The sequence below is a fragment of the Pseudochaenichthys georgianus genome, chromosome 23 (assembly GCF_902827115.2).
Source record: "Pseudochaenichthys georgianus chromosome 23, fPseGeo1.2, whole genome shotgun sequence".
Classification (NCBI taxonomy): Eukaryota; Metazoa; Chordata; class Actinopteri; order Perciformes; family Channichthyidae; genus Pseudochaenichthys; species Pseudochaenichthys georgianus.
The window spans coordinates 7576047-7599718 of record NC_047525.1 but is presented as its reverse complement, the minus strand read 5'-3'; the positions used below and the strand labels follow the sequence as shown (position 1 = coordinate 7599718).

Genomic DNA, 23672 nt, shown 5'->3' with positions numbered 1-23672 from the left:
AGCTGTTTGAAATGTATGAAGTAGCCTTAAAACACTGCTTTCAGGATATTGATCCTCAGATCCTTCAGTCATTTATGTTTTCGATCAATAACTCCACACTGAAGCACCCTCAGCATTTGTGAATGAGGATTAGAACCATTACATGATTCTTGACTTTCAAAAGTTTGTTTACCTACTCGCTATTCTAAGCCTACTGGGCCCGAGTCACACGTTGATGAACGGGTGCACCCTGTGTTTCTGTCGGCTCTTGCATCTGCCTGCTGGTATGTCATGTGGAAAGGTCAACCTGGTATCTCCACCTCTCAAAGTGGGAAAAAAACACCAAGAGGTTTCTGTACATGTCAAAGATGGATATGCAACGAGTTAGAGGTGCAACACAGACAGGAATTCAACTAGACAAGGGAAAAAAAGATACTTCTTTTACATTTTCTGTATTTTCCATGCATTATTAAAGCACTGTTCCAGTAGCTATTGAAGAACTAAAGATATGACGAGTGATTTACACAATTCGTAAGCCAATTTTAACCAATGTTGTGTAGTTTCCTCGCCCTTTGAGAGTCTTAAGATTTGAGATAAGAAATTAAACAGAGCCACTGTGGGAGCCGTAGGAGTTTAATTTCTCTCATTGCCGATATGTGACTCTCCGGAACAGAGTGGGCAAAAGGAAGGGGGTGAAAGGGTGTGTGCAAGAAAGAAAGAAAAAGAAGGTAAGATAATGAGATGAAGAAGGAAATTACAAGAAGGGGTATGCACAAGGTATCGGGAGATTGAGAGACTGTAATACAGAGGCAGGAGCATCGATGCTGAAGGAAGGAAGGGAGAGTGGGAGAGAAAAGCGAAAGAACAAGCCAGAGATGAGAGAAACGGCAAGGGAGAGCGGGATGGACGAGGGGCTTTCATATTGATACAATCGGTCAGGAAATAATAACACGAGTGAGTGAATAAGAAAACCTCATTTCACATAATGAGTATTCTAATCAAGAGATTACATTATCTCACATCGCAGAGACAGGGGAGAGTGAAGCCCCTGGCAACTGGGTGTTGGCAGCGATCGCATGCTGGGGAATGGCCTAATGCCTTCTATAGCTGCTCCCGTACAGCAGAGCTATTCAAGTATACGCCTATGCATGTTCACACCTTCAGAAACATACATGCATACACCTCAACACTTCTGTATTTATAATCCATGCTCGCCAGATGGAAAAAACTCAAGTTATTTCAATCAGACGGGCCGTTGTGCGCTAGTTAGAAATAGATGGGCGTCTGATTTAACTAGGCAACAGCATTCTCTCATTGAATTCGCTTTGATTAGTAAAAACACTGGTCTGTGCAGAGAAAGGACGACTAAAAGACACATTTGATTCGTGATCTTGCCCTCGAAAACTATGGTGACATTCAAAACATTTATATCAGCACCTTAAAATAGATTACAAGTTGAAACTATCTTGTTTATTTAAACAATCTCTTAGTCATGGATGGACTAGAGATGCCAGTTCAAATGAAGAAAGAAGCCCCTCCTCTGCTTGTGAAAACATGGTTATACACATGAGAATTGCATAGAAAAATGTGATCAATTAAAAATGACAACTCCCAGCATTAGGGAAAAGGCGTTGAGAGCAACAACTGCCACAGATTCTCCTCTGAGATTCAGCATAGGTCAACCGAACAGCTGCTCAACCCCTCAGTCAATCAAATGGGAGCAGGGAGCAAGAACCCGGCATAAATACACGCCAATTAAAGAGCCTCAAATTAATCCAAGCAATCAAGCTTTCCCTGTCTATTGCTGTTGCTGCTTCTTAATGACAGAGTGAATGCCATTCATCCCATCAATGCCACTTCCTACACGGATTCATTTGCTATGAGAAAAGGTGAATTAAATCAATGTTTTAGGACAAAGGCCGGATGGAAAATGAATCAAGGATGAACAAATCACCATGGCAGTGGATGAATATAAAACCCTGTTGGTATGCCAGCCAGCGGAGGCCAAGCAAACAACCATGTGCAGCGCTACAACCTTCATGTGCTTGAATTATTATATGAACACTTAATGGGAACAATAATGCCATACTGTACATTAAAGTAGGCTTGATATATGTATTCTCTTGTTTTACTCTCAAAGAGGTCTATTACAATCTACTGGACTGACAGACATGGCACACTTATTTGTGTGTTATCCACTTTCCCTTAATACACAACATTTCATTAACAGATATTATTAAAAGCTGCTGCTGCATAGTTGTATGCTAAGTACATATACCAATGGTCTTGGTATACATCTTCTGTTACTGATGCACATGTCTGACCTGCAGCACGGTCTGGATCTTGGCAGAGACGTCCGCCTGCTCGTAGAGTTTGATGCCCTCTTGGTGGGCCCCGCCCGGGCACTGCACAGCGATCTGCTGCAGGTGGGTCAACACCACGCTGTGAGCCTGGGCCACTGCCTTGAACTTATCAAACAAGAGCTCCAGCAGCTCCAGCAGCAGCCTGTAGAGGGAGCCACAGAGAAACAAGTGGGGAAGAGAGCAGGAGAGACATGAAGAGGAGAGGGGGAAAGGGGCAGAGATGAAGACATTAATAAGTAGTAATGCTAAATAAGAAACATGTGGCACACTTTCTTACTTTTGGAACATCACATGGTCTTGGATTTAAATGCCTCCATAGTTAAAGAATGGTTTCTATGCTCCTGCATGGTTGCTCCAGATGTATCGTATCCGTTAAAACAGCTGAGAGATATTGAGTGTCAAAATAAACGGCATCCAAGAGATGACACTTGTCAAATGTGAGGAGATTATTGCTCCACTTACATTTAGTAAAACCTCTTCACTCCCATCACCAGAGGGATGTATGTGCTAAGACGCATGGTGAAAGGAGGATCCCTGTTTCACTATACATACCCTCACAAAATAGGTAAATAAAATGTCATTGTAAAACTGCTATGTAAAAATCCAAAGTATTTCTTGATTCACATTTCGGCTCCTTGTTTTCGTTCACATTTAATATTCAGCTGACACTCACCGCTATTTCTTCTGCAGTAATAACCTAGCACCTGGCGAGGCTATGAGAAAAGCTTCCCAACCTCAACTCAGATGAACAGCTACTCTCATTAACTCTAAATGGCTCTGGCTGGAGAAGAGAGCACAGCCAAAACCAAAAAGACCTTCCACTTGATCTGAGTGCTGCGCTCTGGATTGAAAACTCACACTTGCCTCATCTACACTAATGCTTTCATGCACACTGTGCTGTACCTGCTTTGTGCACAAGGACAAAGCTTTCAAAGTAAAGAGGGAACACAGGCTACATGAGTTTAGTCTGAATGAGTGCACCCATGCCAGTGAGTGCCCACTTTATTTTAGTGGAGTTATTAGAGTTAATACAAATATAATCCTACTGTTTGTGCAAGACTGTTCGATTAGTACTATCCTTTTAATTGGGTTTGATTTAATCAGTGGTGTGTGAAACTGTTTTTTTCTTATTCTAGGCAACTAAAATACTTTTAAAGACCAATTTAAAGTCCCAGATAGAAATAAATAAATATAAATATTTGTCTTCTGGTAGCTAAACCACTCCAAAACCAAACCAGCTGTGTCATAGAAGATGCATGTCTAATCTTACACTATGAAATATACTGTATAACTACTACTACTTCTATACATAATAATTATAATGTTCCGAATCTTGTACTCAAGCTGGCAGGACACACGGGATCACAGCTCCCTGCTCTGGGTCAAATACTTACATAGAAAACAAACCATCTTTTATGAAGTTAACTCAAAAGCACCTGAGCCTTCACCTCATAAATGCCAAGTTGAAACAAATTACAAGCCATTTAAAATGCTGTACAAAAAAAAACCCGCATGCTAAAAGTTTTGTGAAGTGGCCAAGGTTTCCTGGGGAGGTGCCGGATAATGTAACGGCAAGATGGATGTTTCACTGAGGGGCATTTTGGTTGGCTGCCTGTCACTACACTGGCAGAAGCAGTGAATACATGTTATTAATGGTAAGGAAAGCAGGCACCAATCACTATGAGCTATAACTCAGTGAATGGGAGATGTTCGTAAGACGAAGAAAGAGAGGAGCTGCGAAACGCCAACCAGTCGATGAATTCTCTCCCCCTTTCATGCATAAACATGAATGACTGACAAGAAAGAATACAACGTGACACCAACTTAAAGAAAGGGACAAACAATTCATGGTCATGTTTGCATACATGGAGCTGGACATGGGTAAAATGGATGGCTCTGACCTTGTCACCGCTTGTTGACACACACACACACACACACACACCCTAACCTTAACCATAACCAACACATGCCTAAACCTAACCAAGTCTTCACCCTAAAATTAATGATTCCCCTCATGGGGACCTCCATTTTGTCCCCATAAGGGAGGCGAGTCCCCACACGTGACTGTGTAAACAGATGTAGGTCCCCGCAAGTATAGTAATGCTAGGCCAAACACACACACACACACACACACACACACACACACACACACACACACACACACACACACACACACACACACACACACACACACACACACACACACACACACACACACACACACACACACACACACACACACACACACACGTGTAGATAGCCCAGACCTCCTTATTATCTCCCAGTGGAGGCCATCCTAATCCATATAGTCTGTTCTTTGAGGCCTGTTCTCATTTCCCCTCAGGATCGAAGCTGACACTCACATGGCTGATGAACAGTCGGGAGAGACAGCAGGGGGCATACACGTGGACCTGCACGCCCCTTACTAACTGACCAACACCACCTCTGTGTGTGTGTTTCAGTTGGGGACGACAACGATGGTGTCTACATTAGGTTATCATAAGGAAGGTTGTCAGCCACAGATGAACAAAATGACAGTAAAAAGGGGCTTGTGGTTGCGACGGATGCCGTCAAACCTTCCATTGTAGAAGATATACAGCATGTTTTTGAGTATGTAAGCAGGCCCTTTCTTGATTATGTAATTTATCTAATGTTTAAGATGATTAATAGATGCAGTGCCGGTGCAGTTCAGTGTCTTTTCTTTTCTGCATAGTGTTTATAGAACCATTTTTGAAGTATGCAATGTGCCATGTCATCCTTCTGTCAAACACAAATCAAGTAGAAACACATTCACCCAAACATCTCCAATGCCCACTCTACTGAACACGGGTACAAGAGGGACAAGCAATCAATCTCATGATCAACATCCTTTTCTTGTTTTTAAATTGGATTTAAAATACTCTGCCCTTATCTTAATGTTCTTTGGTCATTCAAGCATTTCTTTATTTTTAAATCAGCTCCTTTTCTAAGGGATTCAGAATCACTTCAAAAAGCAAAGCAAAAAGTCTCTGTTTTTGCAAAACAAAATGAAAAAAGGGAATTAAAAAAGTCTGCTTTTGATGGAAATTAAACTGGACTAATCACAGATCAGTGGTGCATGCTAATAGCTTTGGCGCATGGAGTGGGAACCTGTGTGGAGTATCTTATTAAAAGTAAAAATCTTAGTTGGAAATAAAATTGCACTTCAACGTAGCTGATCACAGAGGACACGAATGAGAACGTAAACCTCCCAGAGTTAAGCTGCACACGGCTTTATTTGCTCTAAAGTGCTTGAGTGTTGCCTGCTAGTCTGCAGTGCTATAAAATATAGTGTGCAATACGCAAGACCATTGTTCTCTGCAAGCGGTACACTGGGTGGAGTTTCCATAGCAACAAGCCTCGACTTTAAATTGTAGTGAACATAGGCAAAACTAGGTGTGGATGCATCCGAGTACAAACACACACACAAACCTTTAAGGGTTCGCCCGGATGCAAGCGGTCTGACACGAATACAGTGTTAAGCGCTAGCACACGTACGCTCACGCAGGCAATTTTAAAACAATCTGTAAGGAGTAGAGCTGGCAATGAGCTACACGGTGGCCTGTTACATTGAGGTCAGATGAGATTCGCCAGGCAACCAGAGAGGGAAAGCAGACGAGGCCAGAGAGAACATCCCTGACAGAAAACAAGACGTTCCTCTTAAATGGTTCAGGATCAGTGGACTGAGACCTGTGTTTCCCAAGTGTGCTCACTGCATGTGTGTGTCTGCAGCAGCTGATGTGACTGCTCTTAGAATGGAGCAGTCCTCGACGGCAGGTGGAAAGTTGTTTGTGTGTATACGGGTGTGTTTAAGCATGACTTGTCTGGGTTTAAAGCAGCCGAGGATCTGTTTTCATGGTCTGAGGCAGGTGTTCTTCCACTCATAGCCTTTACTATGTTTCATACCTGGTTGACTGTCTGACTATGAACACCGAGGGACTGCATTCAAAACTACTGCCTTCACTGCCAGCACTAAGCAAACCTCAAATACTTTGTGTGTGTAAACATTTTAAAATTACAGCTGACTTATCAATGACATATAAACTACTTACAGCTGTACTGTATTAGTAGTAACAATACACTCAAGCAACCACTGGAGAGAGTGGCCACCTTGTACTTAATGACACTGGGGAACTGCATCTAAATGGGAATACTATAATTACACAAGAATATGCAAGCCAGCTGCTTTAATAAAACTCCTGCACAGCTACAGTACTGAGGGGATTACAAGCGACAGCTTTACTAAGGTCTTTTGTTTTGCATATTGCTGTTAACACTAATCATTGTATAGAAACATTGCTGATTCTTCTCCTTATTCTCTGTCAGGCAGATACGATTCCAACAGTCTCAAAACAAATTGCAATTTTACGGTTATTTTTTAAGATTCGAACACGACCATTTTGATCTGAGCTATATTTCTGTAAAGGTTCAGGACTGTATCTTACACAGTTGCTAAACATTGGTGTGTGAAAATCTGTCCACAATCAGAAATATAAAGACTAAAACATGTTCATTTCCATGGCAGCGACACTGTAGAATGTTAAATTATCTACAATAATGACAAATAACATAAGTTGTTAGCTTTTAAAAATATGTCCTATGAACAATTAATATACTGTAGATGCGTGAAAGCTCAGCCAGACTCACACACACTCACTTCTGTCAGTTTTTTTTCTATACAAATTGGTATAGCTGTTAATCATTATCCCATGGTATACTGTGAAAACGGTGAACTGCTTTAACACAACAAGAGTACATTATAACTTTTATAAGATGGCTTTCATCTTTTGTACACAAGTGCTTATGATTCCTTCTTCATGGCTATCTATTAAAGGTATCAGTCATTCCCTTTTCATTTACTATCTATTATTAACCTGAAGAATTTTCCACTTCCCCAGTGACATTCTTTCTTCAATGCGTGTTTTCTTATCCTCCCTTTCTCATTACTGTACCTTGGCTTGCTCTCCTGGGCCAGGTTTTCTCCTCTCTGGTAGGCATGGTCTGCTATCTGAGTGGTGGATCTCTTGACGATCTGTTTCAGCTCAGGTTCCAGTCGCTCCATTATGGCTTTAATTGTCTCAGGGATTTTCTTCAATTTGGCCAGTGCCTGAAGAAAAAGGAGGATACAAAGACTTGAAGTCAAGAAAGACTAGAAACACCAAAATAGCAACCAAAACCAAATGCTGAAGTTGACTTCTCACAGTGTCTATATTGTTTAAAAGTGTTCATGTATGTACCTTGATGAGGATGCCCATGAACTCAGCACTGTTTTCCTCTGGATCCACCTCAGTGAGGTCTGCTTGGTTTAACTCCCGCACATCCTGCTCACGCACTAAAGAAAGTAAATACATAGCATAAACATACAGTAAGTTAGCACATACCGTCTACAATTAGCACAACTGCTTATAAATGTACAGCCGAATATATACAAGTATTTAAACAACGGACAATTAAAAGACAATTACAAAAATGGTAGCAAAAATGTCACAAAATGTTCTTGCACATTTATAAACCAGTTTCCATTTCTATGTTGGTTGTTCGTAGCCACTTTGCGATGAAGTCGTGAAAGACTTTGGGAGATATGCCATGTAACATCGACAAACAAACATCTGAAATCTACATATACATTTGTAAAAACCAAGATTGAACCTTCACCTTTTTAATAGCGCACTAAAACAAATGAAGGTGAGGCTTCAGATATAAGTGCGCACACCTGCACCAATCCTGTTATCCTCCCCTCATTCATATTCTTTCCATCTGACTTAGCCACATTAGCAGCTAAATTGAGAGTGGCAGCATCAAGTGATACTCTAATTTCCATTAGATGGGGCGTCCCTATTCCCCATCAGGCACGTTAAGACGGTTAATGTTTATGGCAAGTTAATGGACTTTGGGTGTATTTCCTCTTTTCCCCCATTCCAACCCTAGCTTGTGTCATAATTATGACAATTACAAACTACAATTGAGGTGCTCTAATGCTATTAGACAAAATGGCAAGCTAGGCCATTGATGGAAGCCTGCTGCTGTGTCGTGACCGCAGTTGTTAGCATTACGGAGTATGGGCACTTACTGCCTGGAGGTAGCTAATTGCCAGTGTTCTCCTTGCATAATGATGGGAAATCTGTGGTTTAGCTTTTACTTTTAGGTCTACAGGGTGGGCGAATTGAACGGATATTCATAATCTATTAGTGGTAATTCATGCATTTGTGTTTTCCAAAACACGTGAGTGTTTTGGGTAAAAAACAGATTAAATGACAGCTTTAGGTGACATAAGCTTTCAGTGAAGAAAGGGCTAAATGCAAAAGAGACAAATAAATAAACAACAACTGGATATAAATGTTGGCCACATCGTTGCTTTTAGTGAACCCTTGTTTTTCAAGAGCATATCATATATTAAATATATAAATCTTTTTTCATCCCAAGGGATAATTGAAGAAGCGGCAGCAATTAGTGGATATGTTTGTGGCATTGAGTGGTATGCACAGGACTGAGTATGGTTGCATGGCATCCACCCAGCTTAAACAAAACCGTGAGTTGCTAAGTTAGAACACCAAGAGTAGGTGATGAAAAAAAGTGTCAGGCTTAATATAAAAACTCTGAAATACCAAGGGAACAGCAAGTTATTGCCAGATTAACTTGTTTCATTATCTTCTTGTTTGCGTTCCTCTGTTCTCTGCCTGCAAGTAATGCAGTGCCGACTCTACGCCCCTACAACCATGAGAGAATTCATACATTCCTGAATACAGTTATAGTCGGCATTATGAGACCCTGTTAAAGCGCTGGTTACCAGTTTGCGCATAATGAATGCCTTTCCCCTGCTGTGAAGACAGAGATGCTGGGTGACTAATGGTACAGATAGGGGGGACAAGATGATTAATGTTAGCGTGGGAATTGTATATGATGATTATAGTTGAGGATATTATGACATATACTGCAAGTGTGTATGTGCAAAAGTCAGTGGTGTGTTTATTGCACTGTGCAATGGTTTGGATCAGCAGTTTCTGTGTGCATTCAATAATACTATGTGTGCGAGAGGCAATACACACCCGTAATGACATGCAAATGGGTGTAAGCTAATGACTTCATTATCACTAAGGATATCAGCACAGTGGAAGTAAAATCGCAAACTGAAATCCACACACTTTGTTTTCCAAAGAGATCAACAACACTGCTTTGTTGATGTGTTTATCTCTATAGTTCTCCCTTAATGTATGCAACTTCATTGGAAAACAAACCACATAACAAATGGTTTTTTTTCATGAAACACCCTCATAAAACCCCCAGTTCTTTTCGCATCTCATTTCCTTCACATAATCGTTTCGCCTTACTCTTGCCAAGCTAACGCCCATATTCCCTCATACTACCATATGTAGAGATATCTGAGGTTCGTACCACTGCCTGATCCAGGTGTGCTGAACTGTGATGTATCCAAAAGCTTGCGTGGGGTGGACATGCTGCTCACATCCAACACAGGCATTGGAGATGTATCTTTAGCCGCAGAGCTGTGAAGACAAAAACAATAATCAGTCTGGATAGAATAATTAACTTTCTAAATTTACATGCAAATACAATAATATATATTGCATGATTATGAGAGGAATATACCCAGATTAACTCTAAAAATCTTGAGTTATAGCTTCTTATACACAGAGAAGTTTATAATGCCCAGAAATGCACCAACTAACCTGGCCATTTCTCAGAAAAACACTCTAATTTTATAACAAAAATAATGATTGCATCTGGGTAGGATTGGTGCTGCTTTCCAATGAACCATTTATCATGGCTTAAGCCTGAGGTGGAAGCAATCCGGCTCCCTTAAGTTGGGCGGTATAAACACAGTGTGTCTGCTAAGTGAGTGGGGTGTATGGAGGCTGGCTTGTTGTTAGAGGCGACCAAATACAGGAAGGCCAGGACCTGTCACCGGCTGACCCTCAGTAATAAATCACTGTGCCTCAGCAACCCACAGCCAACATAATTACTGCACCCCACACACAGACACACATGTAAAAGCACAAACAACACTTAAGCTGAATGCCATCCACGGAACACAGCAGCATCAACAGCGTGTTTGAAGCCATTGTGCTGCATTATCCCTAATAGCTTATACGCCCGCATCAAGAGACTGGCCCTCGGGTCACAGAGGCATAGCTTAAGTTATTCTCCTAGTGGCTGCAAAACCGAAATCATCATATAAAAGCATCTCCGGTGTCACACGGAAACTCTATGTCTATCAGTTTATTTTTCTACTGCTATTAATTGGCAACTGTTTCTCCGAGGTTGAACAATGTGTTTGTCCTGGAAACCAAACAATAACATGGGCTTATTAATACATATAAGATGTATTACAGTATCATCTATCATAGCTCCATGTTCATACCTCCCGATTCCCCATGAGTTAATCAGTAATGTATACTTCTTTACAATAAATGATTTGTTTTTCTTCTGTTTCTTTGAAACTTCACAGCAGATACTGTAGTACACACATACAAAGTTGAGTTATTCAAGGTCTAATTGTTTTTCTCAGTAATTGGCTTGGTTTACATAATAGTAAATAATTGGAAAGTTGTCCAGAGAATGAACTAACTCATAATGAATAGACATCTGTACAGTCAGAACTTTTAAAAGAAGGAGGACTTAGAAGGCTACATTTCCTATGACTCCATAATAGTCAAACAAGAAAGGCTTTTGGGGACTCGGACCAAACAAACCAGATCAAATTTTTATTTTTATAACAATCTAATCTCACTACATCTGTCTTACTCAGACCTGTAAATTAGTGAAAACTTTGAGTAAAAAGATAAATAAAAGGTCAGAAGAGGAACACATCTTAGAGGGAAAACAAATGAATTGTTTTCTACCTAGTTAATCTTGCTGTTAATTGGTAACCATATGATTTCAAAATATGCCGCTTACCCTGGAAGACGTGCAGCATTTTTGTCCTTGTTCTTGTGTCCCAGACGACTGGTGGACTTGATGTAGAGGTGGCGGTGCAGCTCATCGATGAGCACAACGTGGATGTTGAGCTTCCTGCTGTGGAGCTCGAGTCGCAGATCTCCAAGCCCCTCCACCTGCAGAAGGGGGCCTTCCAAGGAATCCACCGCTGACACCTGCATATGACAAAATACCAGGCAATCACAGGTTGTCCTCAGCTGGACTTTTCACGTTTCCTTCATAGTGTCTGATGAAGATTTTCTTTTGACATTTGCCTTCACTGGAAAGCCCACAGTAGGAAGCCACAGAAAGACATCAGAACAGAGAGAGGTATGGAAACGCATGTATAAAAAGGCCATCAATTCTATGGCCAATTTTCATAAAAGGTTCATGGCAAATCATCACACAGCAAACATTGTAGCCTGGAGGTGGGAAGGCTGCACATTCATTGTTCTTTTACAATTGCACATAACTCACCTTTGTAGGACAAGGATGTACAAGACATACAACGAGGAGAGGATCTCCATGTGACAAAACATTGAATTGATCCACTCACCAACCTGTGGTTATAGAATAAAACCGTCCAAATCTTATATTGTGTTATGACGGTAAAATGTACCTGTCAGACCAGCTTTGAACGATTCCATTTGAAGTGACACCTTCTATCCCAATGATGAAGAAACCCATTGGTTCCCCATGAAGATCAGCCGTCACCATCCCAGTCTTGACACTCATTTTCCACAAGCTATCATAGACATGCTCAGGAGAGGGTACGGGATTCACATATACAATATATGAAAAATGTATTTTCCTCCAACAAATGATTTAAAAGTCTTCTCACGCCCTCCTGACTCACGCTCTTTATTTTTCAAATTTTCCCGAGTTACCCTCCCTACTTCGGCAGCAGTGGCATGCTTGCAATTAATACATCTTCATGCCATTAAGTAAAATGTGCCAGGCTGTATATGTGCATTACTATGTCTATTTCATGGGCACTAATGGCCAGATGATAGTGCTTTGAAAAATATTTGCATGGCCAGGGCGAGCCAGAAGGGAATGGGTAGCTGCTGGTGGGGGGGGGGGGGTACTGGGCAGGGTGCATGGGTCAAGTGTGTGTTGATGCAAATGAGAGGCACATTAGTGACGAGTTGAGCGGCATGATCAGCCCGCTTTGGTTTAATAGAATAACTCTGCGTGCATGCAAGGCTCTGTGTGTCCCATTTGTGTGTGTGTTCACACCTCCCAGATGTGTGTATGATGATATGTGTGTGATTGCATGGCTGTAAATCATTTAACACTTATGTGTCTGAGTGTAGGGGGGAATATCTCATTACCATTGGGCTGGGATGACAGAGGAAGGCTGGTTAACATCATTAGGGGGCCGGGCCTGTCAGCTTAATGAGCGATATGGAGCCTCTTGTGGATTTGCAGAGTAGCAAGAGAGATGGTGAGAAGGACACAAGTGAAGAGAAGAGAAGAGAGGAGAACAGAAAAGAAGTATGACAGCTTATCAGTAAGCTCTGAGCACCAAGGGGGGGTTGTGTCAGCAGTTGTGTGCACCTGGGTTTTGTGACACTACAGGAACAAGGGAATGAGAGGAGATATAGGAGAGGACATGTTATGGAACTAAAGCCACTATCGTTTTTTTAACCAAACCCATGGGGTCTAAGACTGCCATTCAATAGCAGACAGAGAGCATAGTCTGAATTCTAATTGTCAACCCTTAGAGATAAAGCTCACCACCCACCCACCCACACACACACACACACACAACACACACACACACACACACACACACACACACACACACACACACACACACACACACACACACACACACACACACACACACACACACACACACACACACACACACACACACACACACACACACACACACACACACACACACACACACACACACACACACACACACACACACACACACACACACACACACACACACACACACACACACACACACACACACACACACACACACACACACACACACACACACACACACACACACACACACACACACACACACACACACACACACAAGGAAGGAGAGATGGAAGCTAGGAAGTATCCCTGGCTAATCTACACTTACCACACTACACAGCAAATAAAAAACAAAGACATCCAGTACACTGCATGAGTCAACACATGTATAACGTTGTGGTAAAGAAAGAGAGAGATAGTGATAAGGAAGGGAGAGGAAACATAAGGTGCATGGGGAAACGAGGGAGACGTTCCTCTGACAGATGAGTGCAGTAATGAGTGACAGCATGATGGGAATGCACACTTCAGGGACTGAGAGACATTACACAGGCAGTGTGATGTTACAGTGGAGAGACATGTGTGGGATTGTATAGGTAGTATACAATGTATGTGGGAAACACATTTAGAGAACAATGCAAACATATCTTTAGGTACTCAAATAAACATGTGGATCATTATCTGATAAATAATATTTATCTAGTAATATATAAAGAGATTTAATACCAGTGTGATGAATTTATCAGATGAGTTATTTTTCTAATTCACAAATGTTTAAACAGACATTAAAGGTGGGGTAGGTAAGTTTGAGAAACCGGCTCGAGATACACTTTTTGTTATATTCCATGGAATGCTCTTAACATCCCGATAGCAATGAATATCTTAAGTGCTTTGACAAAAAGATTCATAACAAAATGTCATCTGTGGAAGCCGTAGTACTGTAAAAAGCACGACCAATCATCTGAGCCGGCCCGGCTAAAATAACTGGATGGCCTACCTGCCTGTCAGCCTTCCATCTGGGCACAAACCGCACAAACTTACGTCGTGCCCTCATTGGTCATGTGCGCGTTCGTGTGTGTTGGAGGAGGGGCTCTGTAAGGAAGTGGCAGATTTTTTCCAGTTGTGTATTTTCAAATTCTAGCGCACTCGAGCTGGTTTCTCCAAAAGTACCTACCCCACCTCATTAACTATGATGTGAACCAGAAACAAGCATGTTTTACTTGTTTAGAGAAAGAAAGTATTTTGAGATAACTTTAAAAAGGTAAATACATGGCTTCTATGAGTAAACAATACACCAACTTTTCTCAAAAACACATTAATTGACTTGCTCTATAGAAAAATACACTTTGTATTTGACCTCTGAGTATCCAGCATGTATACTGCTTCATTGCAAGCTGTTCGTTTTAGCTTTAAAGTGCAGAAACTTAGAAATGAATATGGAAGGTTCCAAAACTAACAAAATGTAAATGTAAAGGATGCTGGCCTGCCACTTTATAATCATAACTAACGCCTCTAATTTGGCTTTAGTGTGTGGTACTGACTTCGAACTTTCCACCACCTTTCAAAAACACTGACTGAGCACAGGTTGGATGAAGTTACAATTATTCCCACCTCCACAAAGAGAATATTTCATGGTCCTTTGGGCATACTATCATCCCTCTTTTTACCTCCTCCTCCTCCTCCTCCTCCTCCTCCTCCTCCTCCTCCTCCTCCTCCTCCTCCTCCTCCTCCTCCTCCTCCTCCTCAGATAACACTGTTCTTGCAACCTAGTTATTACCAAAGTCTGGAGGAATATGTGTGGGTGTGACAGAGAAAGGCAGAGAGGAAGTGGAGGTAAAAGAAAGGAGCAGAGGGATCAGACAGTCTGGTCGTTTAGTCCTCAATACCATCCTCCAGCTCCCCTGCCGAGCGTACTGCAAAGCACACATCAAAAGAACAGGAGGACGCGCAAACATACACACCTCACCACACTGAGATGATGTTCTCTTGAAGTAAAAGAGTTGCCCCCGCTGGACTGTTCACGGCTAGAAAACGATTCTTTAGAGGGATGACAGGTGCCAAGAAATCAATCTTAGCATTAACACTTCATAGAGGCTGCTGTTTGTAGATGTGTACTGTGCACACCGGGAGTCTCAGAAGCACGGTACCGCCTCTGTATTGCCTGATACGCATTTACATTATGTAAATAGCTTTTCTCACAACTTCAAAAAAAAGACGACAATCTTTTCTTTTTTCCTTTCTCACTTTCTTCACCATCAAACAACACCAAAACAAATCTAACAAGCAATTTCCTTTTCCCCCTTTCTGCCTCTCCATCTAACTGACACAACTCACACACATGCTCACACACACAAAGAAGCTCTGGTGGAGAGACATGTCAGCCGTTATCAGTCTACTCACCAGCATATCTGTGGCATGAAGGTAGTGCTTGCTTGCCATGTAGGCCTCCAGCCGTTGAGGCACCTGCTTGATGCTTTCGATTTCATCCAGCAGCTGCAGGACGTGCTTGTGCTCGATGCCCTCTATCCACAGCTTCCTCAGCTCATCTCTTTTGCAGTGCAGCAGCATCTTACAGGACAGGAGGTTCTCCTTCACCTGAAGAGGGAGTTGAAATCAACAAAAGGTGTTGTTGAGAAAGCCGAGTGATAAAAAGCACAAAGTAAGTCCATCTATACTTCTAAATGTTTGAACCATACATGTGTGTGTCATCATTCAGATAACTTTGAGAACTGTTTAATGGTAAAGCAATGCTTTTCCCAACCTATTATTTAAATCATCTTTAATATCTAAGTGTAACTGCTTGAATCAAGTCAAAAAAGTGAATTGTTGATTCTCATGAGCTCAGAGTTTGCCAGCGTGGAATGTGAAAAGAGCATGAAGCCATAGCTGTAAAGAAAGATTAGAGCCATGACAGCTAGGCCCCTAACCTGACCCCCTCTTCCTTAACAAACTGGATTTTCGGGGCTCACTTTCATCAAAGAATCAAAATGTCCAGTTGCACAGAGTACAACAGTAATAAAAGGTGACATTAACTGTTTAGCATTAATATTGTCAAGTCAAATTGTATTGTCCACAGTTGATGACCATTACATGTATGTATGATCTGTATGTGTAATGTGTATTTGTAAATAAAATAATAAATATAATAAATATAAGGATTATTATTATTATCTAACATCAAACAATATATAATCACATTTCCCTTTTTTTGGTACACTTTTATTTGTTCGTCTGGGAGACATCAATAGCTTTTCTGGTGTTTCTGTGCTTTAGTTCAAGTACCTTGAAACCATTTGCAATTCCATTAAGAGCTCTGCACTCCTACACAGGTGTTTGCACTTCTGGCTGATTAGCTTAGCTGATTTTAGAGCTATGCTTGGAGAATGCAGAATTCAAAGAGTAGCAGGAACATTAAACAAAACACATTTTGATCTTTCGGTTTCAGAGTTCATAATTTGTCTTCATTTAAAGACAGAACTTGGTTACACTTCGGTTTGCTTAAAGAAGCACTCGGACACGGGTTGTCTTTTTTGCAAGGTCTGTATTGGCTGATCAATGTTAAGTGTGATAGAGAAATGTATGTCCTGAGGCTAAGGATTGTGGGATATTTAAGTAGGCAATTTAAAAACAGGTCTGTCAGATTTGGAGAATAACAAAAGACATACAAAACTATAATCCAATAATCCATTATTATGTATGAACACACAAAATAAAAATTATTCAATAAACAAATTCAGTTTTTAAATTGCACATCACTAATCTAAAATCCCTAAAAAGTTAGTGTGAACTATTGTTATTTGTTTCCCAGAACCTTCAGTGTCCATTTGTATATAAAGTGTCGCATTCCTACCTGTTTGATCTTGTTGCGGGAGCTGGTGATGCGCTCAGTGATGCTCTGGTAGGTCCTGATGGCGGTGGTAAGTTCGGCATAATGCTGAACGATCTGCTCGTCCAAATCTCTGTCACATGTCTCAAAGGCCTCTTCCAGACGACCCTTCTCCGTCTCCCTGTCCTGCACATCATCACTGCTGGACAGAGTCCTGCAGTGATGAAGAAGAGGGAAAGGTAAAAGGTTTGACTCAGTTACCACATCATGAGTGTGAATGAATGAGGTGGAGAGCAGAAACCCTCAGGAAATAACCATTACAAGCTGATATTGAGCTTACGTAAAGAATTTAAAGGCAGCCGAGGGTGTAAAAAGAAAACTGACATATTCCAACATACACCTTCGGTAAAAGGCAGCATGGCAACATTGACAGAAACACTGATGCGGAAACAAAAGGCTCTAACAGCAGCATAACAATCGGTGTTGTCAATTATAGCATGTTTTCACATATTTGGCAAACAAACTCCTCATTTGATCATACTAGAAAAAAAGTTAGTAAATAAAAACAGATTGTGTTATACTGAGGACGCAATGGAGGAGTTACAGAATGTACAGGCTGTATGGATATTCCTGACCTCCACTTAGAGAACTCTTACTCTTTTTGTATCAACTTCCTATACATTTTCCTCTTTCTAAACGAGAGCAACTTTTTTAAACAGTGCATTACTACACCTGTTACATCTGGTAGCTGCAGGAGTCACAGTGATAGTCATTTAGTTGCAGTGTATGCTTTTCACCTAATACATATTTTTAATACATCTCAAAGTTATAGATGAGAATTACTTGTTCAGTGCTATGTGCTCCTACGAAATCAAAGCAACTGTGGGTAAGAAACATGCCAGAAAGCCAAGCTTGGTGCACTTCATTAAGCCAACCGGCATAAAAATGTTTACCCATGCACAATATATATTTCGTACATTTAAACAAAGTTTTTATGAAAACCGTTTATTTTGTAACAAATACTTGGTGAGCTTCAAATTGTGGGAGAAGACGCAAACAATGTCCAAGATTCAACATTTTATTCTGCTTCAGGAACAAATAAAACTGCTGTTGATATTAACCGACATATAAACAATATCGTTCATGAAAAATTGCAAAGGTATGTGCTTTCATTTTATACATTAAATGAAAAATGCAGGAAGGATATTGCTAACGTAGCTTTAGCATACAAGCTAGCTGTCAATGAGTGTCAGAGCAAATGCGAGCCCACCTTAAGACTTTTCATACGTCTTACCAGCGCCGTATAGTAAATATAAAGAATGAGACAAGCCTTACCTTATCACAGAGATAAGAAGACCAGAAGGGTCTTTGTTTTTGCTAACTGCAGTCCTGTATCTCCCTGTCTCAGCTGCCATTTTTTCCAGCTGCGGCACCCAAACAGGAAGACACAAGCGCGAGTTAAGGAAGGAATTCTGGGAGTTGTAGTATGAACATGAAAGTAGGTCTGCCTGCAGTGTTGCTCATTTTCTCTGACTTCGGATTTGGCGCTGGGATTTGGTCACCATCACATTTGTAATAACTATTATATTTGTATATAACTATCATATATATTCTAGATAAGCTGTTTAATTATTCTGTGTTTGGTTTCTTTATTTGAAAAAGGTACAACTATTTACATTCTGAGTAATTTTAACAATTTACAGTAATAGTTCTATCTTTTTAGGTCTATTCTTTTATAGTAAAAATGTTGCTTGAGACAAAGCAGCCATTTTATGATAACATTATCATTTTAGATTATTAAAAAGTGCATGTTTATTTGATTTCAGTCAATACGGATCTCCCAAGATGAATAAAAAGGCACATCAATAGGTTGTGCACAGTTGTGCAGATATTGATCCTAGTTTATGTGCTGTGATGCAGCATAAGATTATTACTTGTGTTTTATGTTCATATTTTAAGTTTTTCCTTTGCATTACAAATATCACAATAGAAAAACAGTTTTCTTTTCAATCCAGTCCTCATGAGACTGATAAGGGAAAGGCTGAGCAGAGAAGAAAGGAGATAGACAGTGTGTCAGAGAGTTAATAGCTTCCCCCATTTAGAACATATAGTGTCGGATTTGGCAGGAGTCTTTGCTCTGTATCTTTGACAATCTCTGCTGTACCAATGAGAATGGGAGGGGGCATTGATTCGGGACCAAAGGGGGTCGATTCCCGGGAGCCTGGGCCCTGATTGATGCACTGGTGGACTGAGGAGATAACATTGTGGGCGATCTTTGTGTCTATTGCAAAAAAAAAGAAACAATCGCTGTGTCATTCGGGAGCCACAGTTTTTCTTCTGAAGGTACGTAGCTTCCCAGGTCCAAGTTTAATTTTCAAGTTCTTATCACCTCTCCCTGCAGCCCAGGTCCCATCAGTCCAACTAATCTACAGAGCTTCTTTTCTCCAATAATGCAGCACCAAGGTTATTTCTTTCAGCTTGATGTGTGTTTGGAAAGTAAGTGATTACTTTGACTGACTGACCTGTGTGTGGATTAACTACAAGGGCAATAAGGTATTTGTAGGACATGCCTTTGTGATCTGTGTATATAGATCTAAATGCAAATGTTGCATATCAATTACTGTGTCCTTCATCAGAGGTTCATTAAACAAAAAACCCTATGCATTTTATGTTATTTTGGACAATTATTCATATAGTAATCACATTACTTTAGCCCTTGAGTTGCCTAGAGCAAAATAGTTACGGCATATATTTAGTGATTTTAATGTTAACAGATCATTGATGCAATAACATTTTGACCCAATTTGCCTGACTTGACACATGGAATAAAACATGGGCGTAGGAAGCATCCTCAATGTGGGTGAGACAATTTATGCGCGGCATGTATCGGCCGGCCGATACATGCCGCGCATTAAGTGGGTCTGTCTGTCAATTAATCCCCGGGCCACTTTTTTCCCCCAGTCCGCCCCTGGCTGGTCATTCAATAATTAATATCCTTGGACTTGGGGATGTATTTTGATGTATTTCTTTGTTGTAATAGCTTTGATCATTATCAACAGAAAATAAGAAGTATTTTCTTTTATCCAATGACACCCCATGGAAATGTATAATAAAATGTCATCCCTTGGTGATTAGGTAGTATGTACTTCTTTACTTGTTTCCATGGAAATGTGGTTAGGGAAACAGAAAAACACTGCATCTATTATGCCCTGCGGATTTTTCACATAATCTTGAATTGGATCAAACAACACATTGGTCTCATATCTCCAACTTGATGCACTACCAACAAAAGGGCCTCAAACTCATTTTATACTTAAGGTTTTTGACCAATTTATTTTCCAGACACTCTTCATTCATCTCATATATTTGTAAAGTAGAGCACACCATTTGACAAAGATGACAGCGAGGTATTATCTAAAGTAAAGATGGATATCTAATTGACATCACAAGACAAAGCGCAGTAAGAAATATTGCCGAAAAGCAATAAAAGTACACAAAGGTTGGGAAGATAAAACAAGATAAACAAATAAATAATAGATTTTTGGGAATTTGGTAAACATACAGCAAAATCCGGCAGATCAGGTCTGGATTATCTTCTTGGATAATCTAGGAGTTGCTATGAAGTAGCGGGTTTTTAAATAAATAATTGCAACAAATCCATGTCCAGGAAAACCAAGTTCTCTCTCCCCTGCAGACAATCATGAAATAAATATAACCAATAGATTTACTTGATCACCAGTAGCATGCTTAGTATCAACGTTGCGAGTCAGTCTTGATAATAATCATGTTTATTATAATAATTCTGTCAGAAACAACAACCTTTCACACTCTGGAATTTAACCACTGTCCCATAAGCACTTTATTCAATACCGCCTGAGGCATTCGAGAGAGTGCCCTCAGGGTATTACTGCATGTTCTAATTCTTTATTATGTAATATGTTCATCATGGACTTGTTATGGGGCAGTCCCCTTGGGGAAATCTGTCCATGACAATATGACAAGAGTTAAACCATTTGAATAACTATTATCTCGGGGGAGCACAGAAAATGAAAAATCAATGAAACCTCGGGATCTGCATGTTTTTCAATGTGTTGCGTGATGGTAAGTATACACACCGTAACTCTATAGTCCATCTAAATTGACTTTGAATCATGGCTCCAGGGCATGATCCTGCCCTGCATACCTGCTTATTACCTTCCAAACGTTTACCTTCTTTGTGTTTTCAGTTTTTTAATAACCACTTCATTTCATCTGTTGTGCTTTCAATCCTTTCTTTCTTTATTGTTAGCTTTCTTTTCCAATTAGTTCAGATGACCTTGATATGTGTCTTCTTCAACATACAGCCCAGTCAGCCATACTGGTAAAGAGTTTTAAATTAAAAACATCTATTTTTTCAAGATGTATATTGTGCATTCCAATGTGAGTCATATATGACATTTTTCACTTCGACAAATTCTTTAAAAAGATTGTCATTGATTTATGCTTGCACAGTATCACAAATATAGACAATGTGAAAACACAAATATCAGCAAAAAGGAGCATAATAAAAAATATATATTAGATTAGTTTGTGTGTGTGTGTGTGTATGACTTATCAAGTTAAGAGTATGATTCTCATGAAATGTCATCCCTTATAATATCCTCTCTCCTTGAGGCAGATCAAATTTCCAGCAGCAATGTAATGTCGCAAGGCTCAGGGCTGTATGAGTTTTTGGATATGATATGGTAAAAGAAAATGAAAAACCAACAATAATATAATGGTATACAGTAGCAATGCTTGAAGTCTGTCTAATGCCTGTAGAATTGTTTTGTTTGTTTTTTTTAATAATAATTTAAATAAATAATAATTGATGTTCAGTATAAAAAACTAAACTGGTTCTCTGATGGCTTCTCCCTCTTGCTCAACTCTAATTTACATATTCACTTCAGCGTTTTATTCACCATTACTCTATTATTTGACATGTCTTTCTTGTCCACTGGTCATCCTGGTTAGGTTTTCACTTTTTGGGATCGCCTAACCTTCTCACACTTTCAAATAGTTCAAAATTATTCCCATGACTGTTTTGTGTCATCATCAATTTGCCTTCGACCCTTTTCTGCTTTGTTCCTGCATGCTCCCCTCTATCATGTTTCATTCTTCTGTGTTTGATTATCTTCCTGCTTGCCTTGCTCCCTTTGGATTTGTTTGTCTGTTTTGACTGGCTGCCTGTCGCTGAATAAGCCTCCTTGCTGGCAAGTAAATCCTTGTTTTATTACATTAGTTCTACTTCATGGGTCCAAGAACTGTCCACACCTGTGGTGCTGACTGTAGGATTTATTTTGTATTCCCCCATCCTCTCTACTGGGAGCAGAAGGCAGATTTAGAAAAGGAATAGCAATACCCAGACACATGTCATGGAAAATGAAATCAACAACTATTGTTGTTCACACATTAATTCCCAGCATTAAATAACTCTGCTGTGTATATAACAAAGACACACCATGGGAGAAATATCAGTAAAGTGTTGACTGTTAGAGAAAAATCTAAGAAAGTAAGGAAACACAAGGATGGTGAGCAGCAGAGACATATCCCATACAAAATGGTTTAAACATCATGTCAGCATGATGAATGGAAAATACTCGTTAGAGCAGTGCAGAGAAATCATCAATTGAAGGCAGAGATGCAGGATAGTAAGTGTCGATAAACTTCAGTGGAATTGGATTGCATGACAATTTTGAGTCAAAGTGTTGCAAAATGCCGTTGTTCATTACATCAGAAACAATGACCACTGATTAATGTAAATGAAATTGAAAATAATGCCAGGAGGACCACAAAATGAACCCTCTGCTAAGCCAGCTCTGAACTAAAGGGTCTTAGTCAGAACATGCACATTTAACGTGTCTATTTCAATATGTACTCATTGTGTCTTGGTTTTCCCTGCCATATCTGACCGGCATAGTTATATCGATCCTATCCCATCTTCTTTTCTCCATGCATTTCTTACTCTGTATTGCTCAGACCAGCGTTTGTGTTGAGTTCAAGTCCTTACTTCATTATTTATGATATTATGTCTTCCTATAAGTTTTCTCACATCTTAAAACAGCTTAAATAATGATACATTTTCCTGGTGGTAGCCATTATGTAAAACATTCAAATGAATTTTGATTCCATTTAATCAACATTACTAACACCATTATGCAAATAGGCTTTATTTTAAGAAGTTTAAGGCAAGTTATTCACAAGTCTATTCATATTCATACAGTAGGGCTGGATACTGAACACTCAAGGCTTAAGTTCTGAGGTCAGAGCAAATTGCCAACTGAGCATATAGCTGAGCAAAAAAAGGGGTTGTGGATATGTTTTTTCTTTCAGCAACCCGAAAGCTATGAAAAGTCTAATCATCAGGAGGAATGTATTCAGAAGACTACATAATCCATATTCTTAATACATCTTAGAAATATTGATGTTTGTAAAATATTTGTATAATAAATATAAATTGATGAAAAATGTTTTAGTGCAATATAGGTTCTGTGTCTCACAATATTGTAGCCTAATTAGTGATAGATGAACATATATTACTTACAAATATTCTCACAATTTGCCATGAAAATATACTAACTGTATTCGTTGGAAGAAAGTGCTATTTAAACTTCTATGTTCAACAGTGACTATATTGAACATGTTATTAGTAGCCTACAAGTGGTGCTGTCAGTGGAAAAGAGAAAGCTCTCTCACTCCCACTAAAAAAAAACCAATGACAGTCACTGATGTTAGGATGCCGACGCTTCTGTCCA

At 40.0% G+C, this 23672-nt stretch overlaps 1 protein-coding gene across 1 annotated transcript in view; it reads right to left on the bottom strand.

Moving 5' to 3' along the window:
• Positions 1-18338, bottom strand: part of exoc4 (exocyst complex component 4) — a 118378-nt gene extending 100040 nt beyond the window's left edge. The window contains exons 1-8 of the mRNA XM_034075291.2: positions 18235-18338; positions 16924-17113; positions 15474-15668; positions 11274-11467; positions 9753-9862; positions 7598-7692; positions 7313-7467; positions 2304-2484 (exon numbers count right to left, since the gene is read on the bottom strand). Coding sequence (XP_033931182.1) covers positions 2304-2484; positions 7313-7467; positions 7598-7692; positions 9753-9862; positions 11274-11467; positions 15474-15668; positions 16924-17113; positions 18235-18314 — 1200 coding nt within the window. The 5' untranslated portion in view covers positions 18315-18338. The remainder of the gene's footprint in view (positions 1-2303; positions 2485-7312; positions 7468-7597; positions 7693-9752; positions 9863-11273; positions 11468-15473; positions 15669-16923; positions 17114-18234) is intronic.
• Between the last annotated feature and the right edge of the window lie 5334 nt (positions 18339-23672).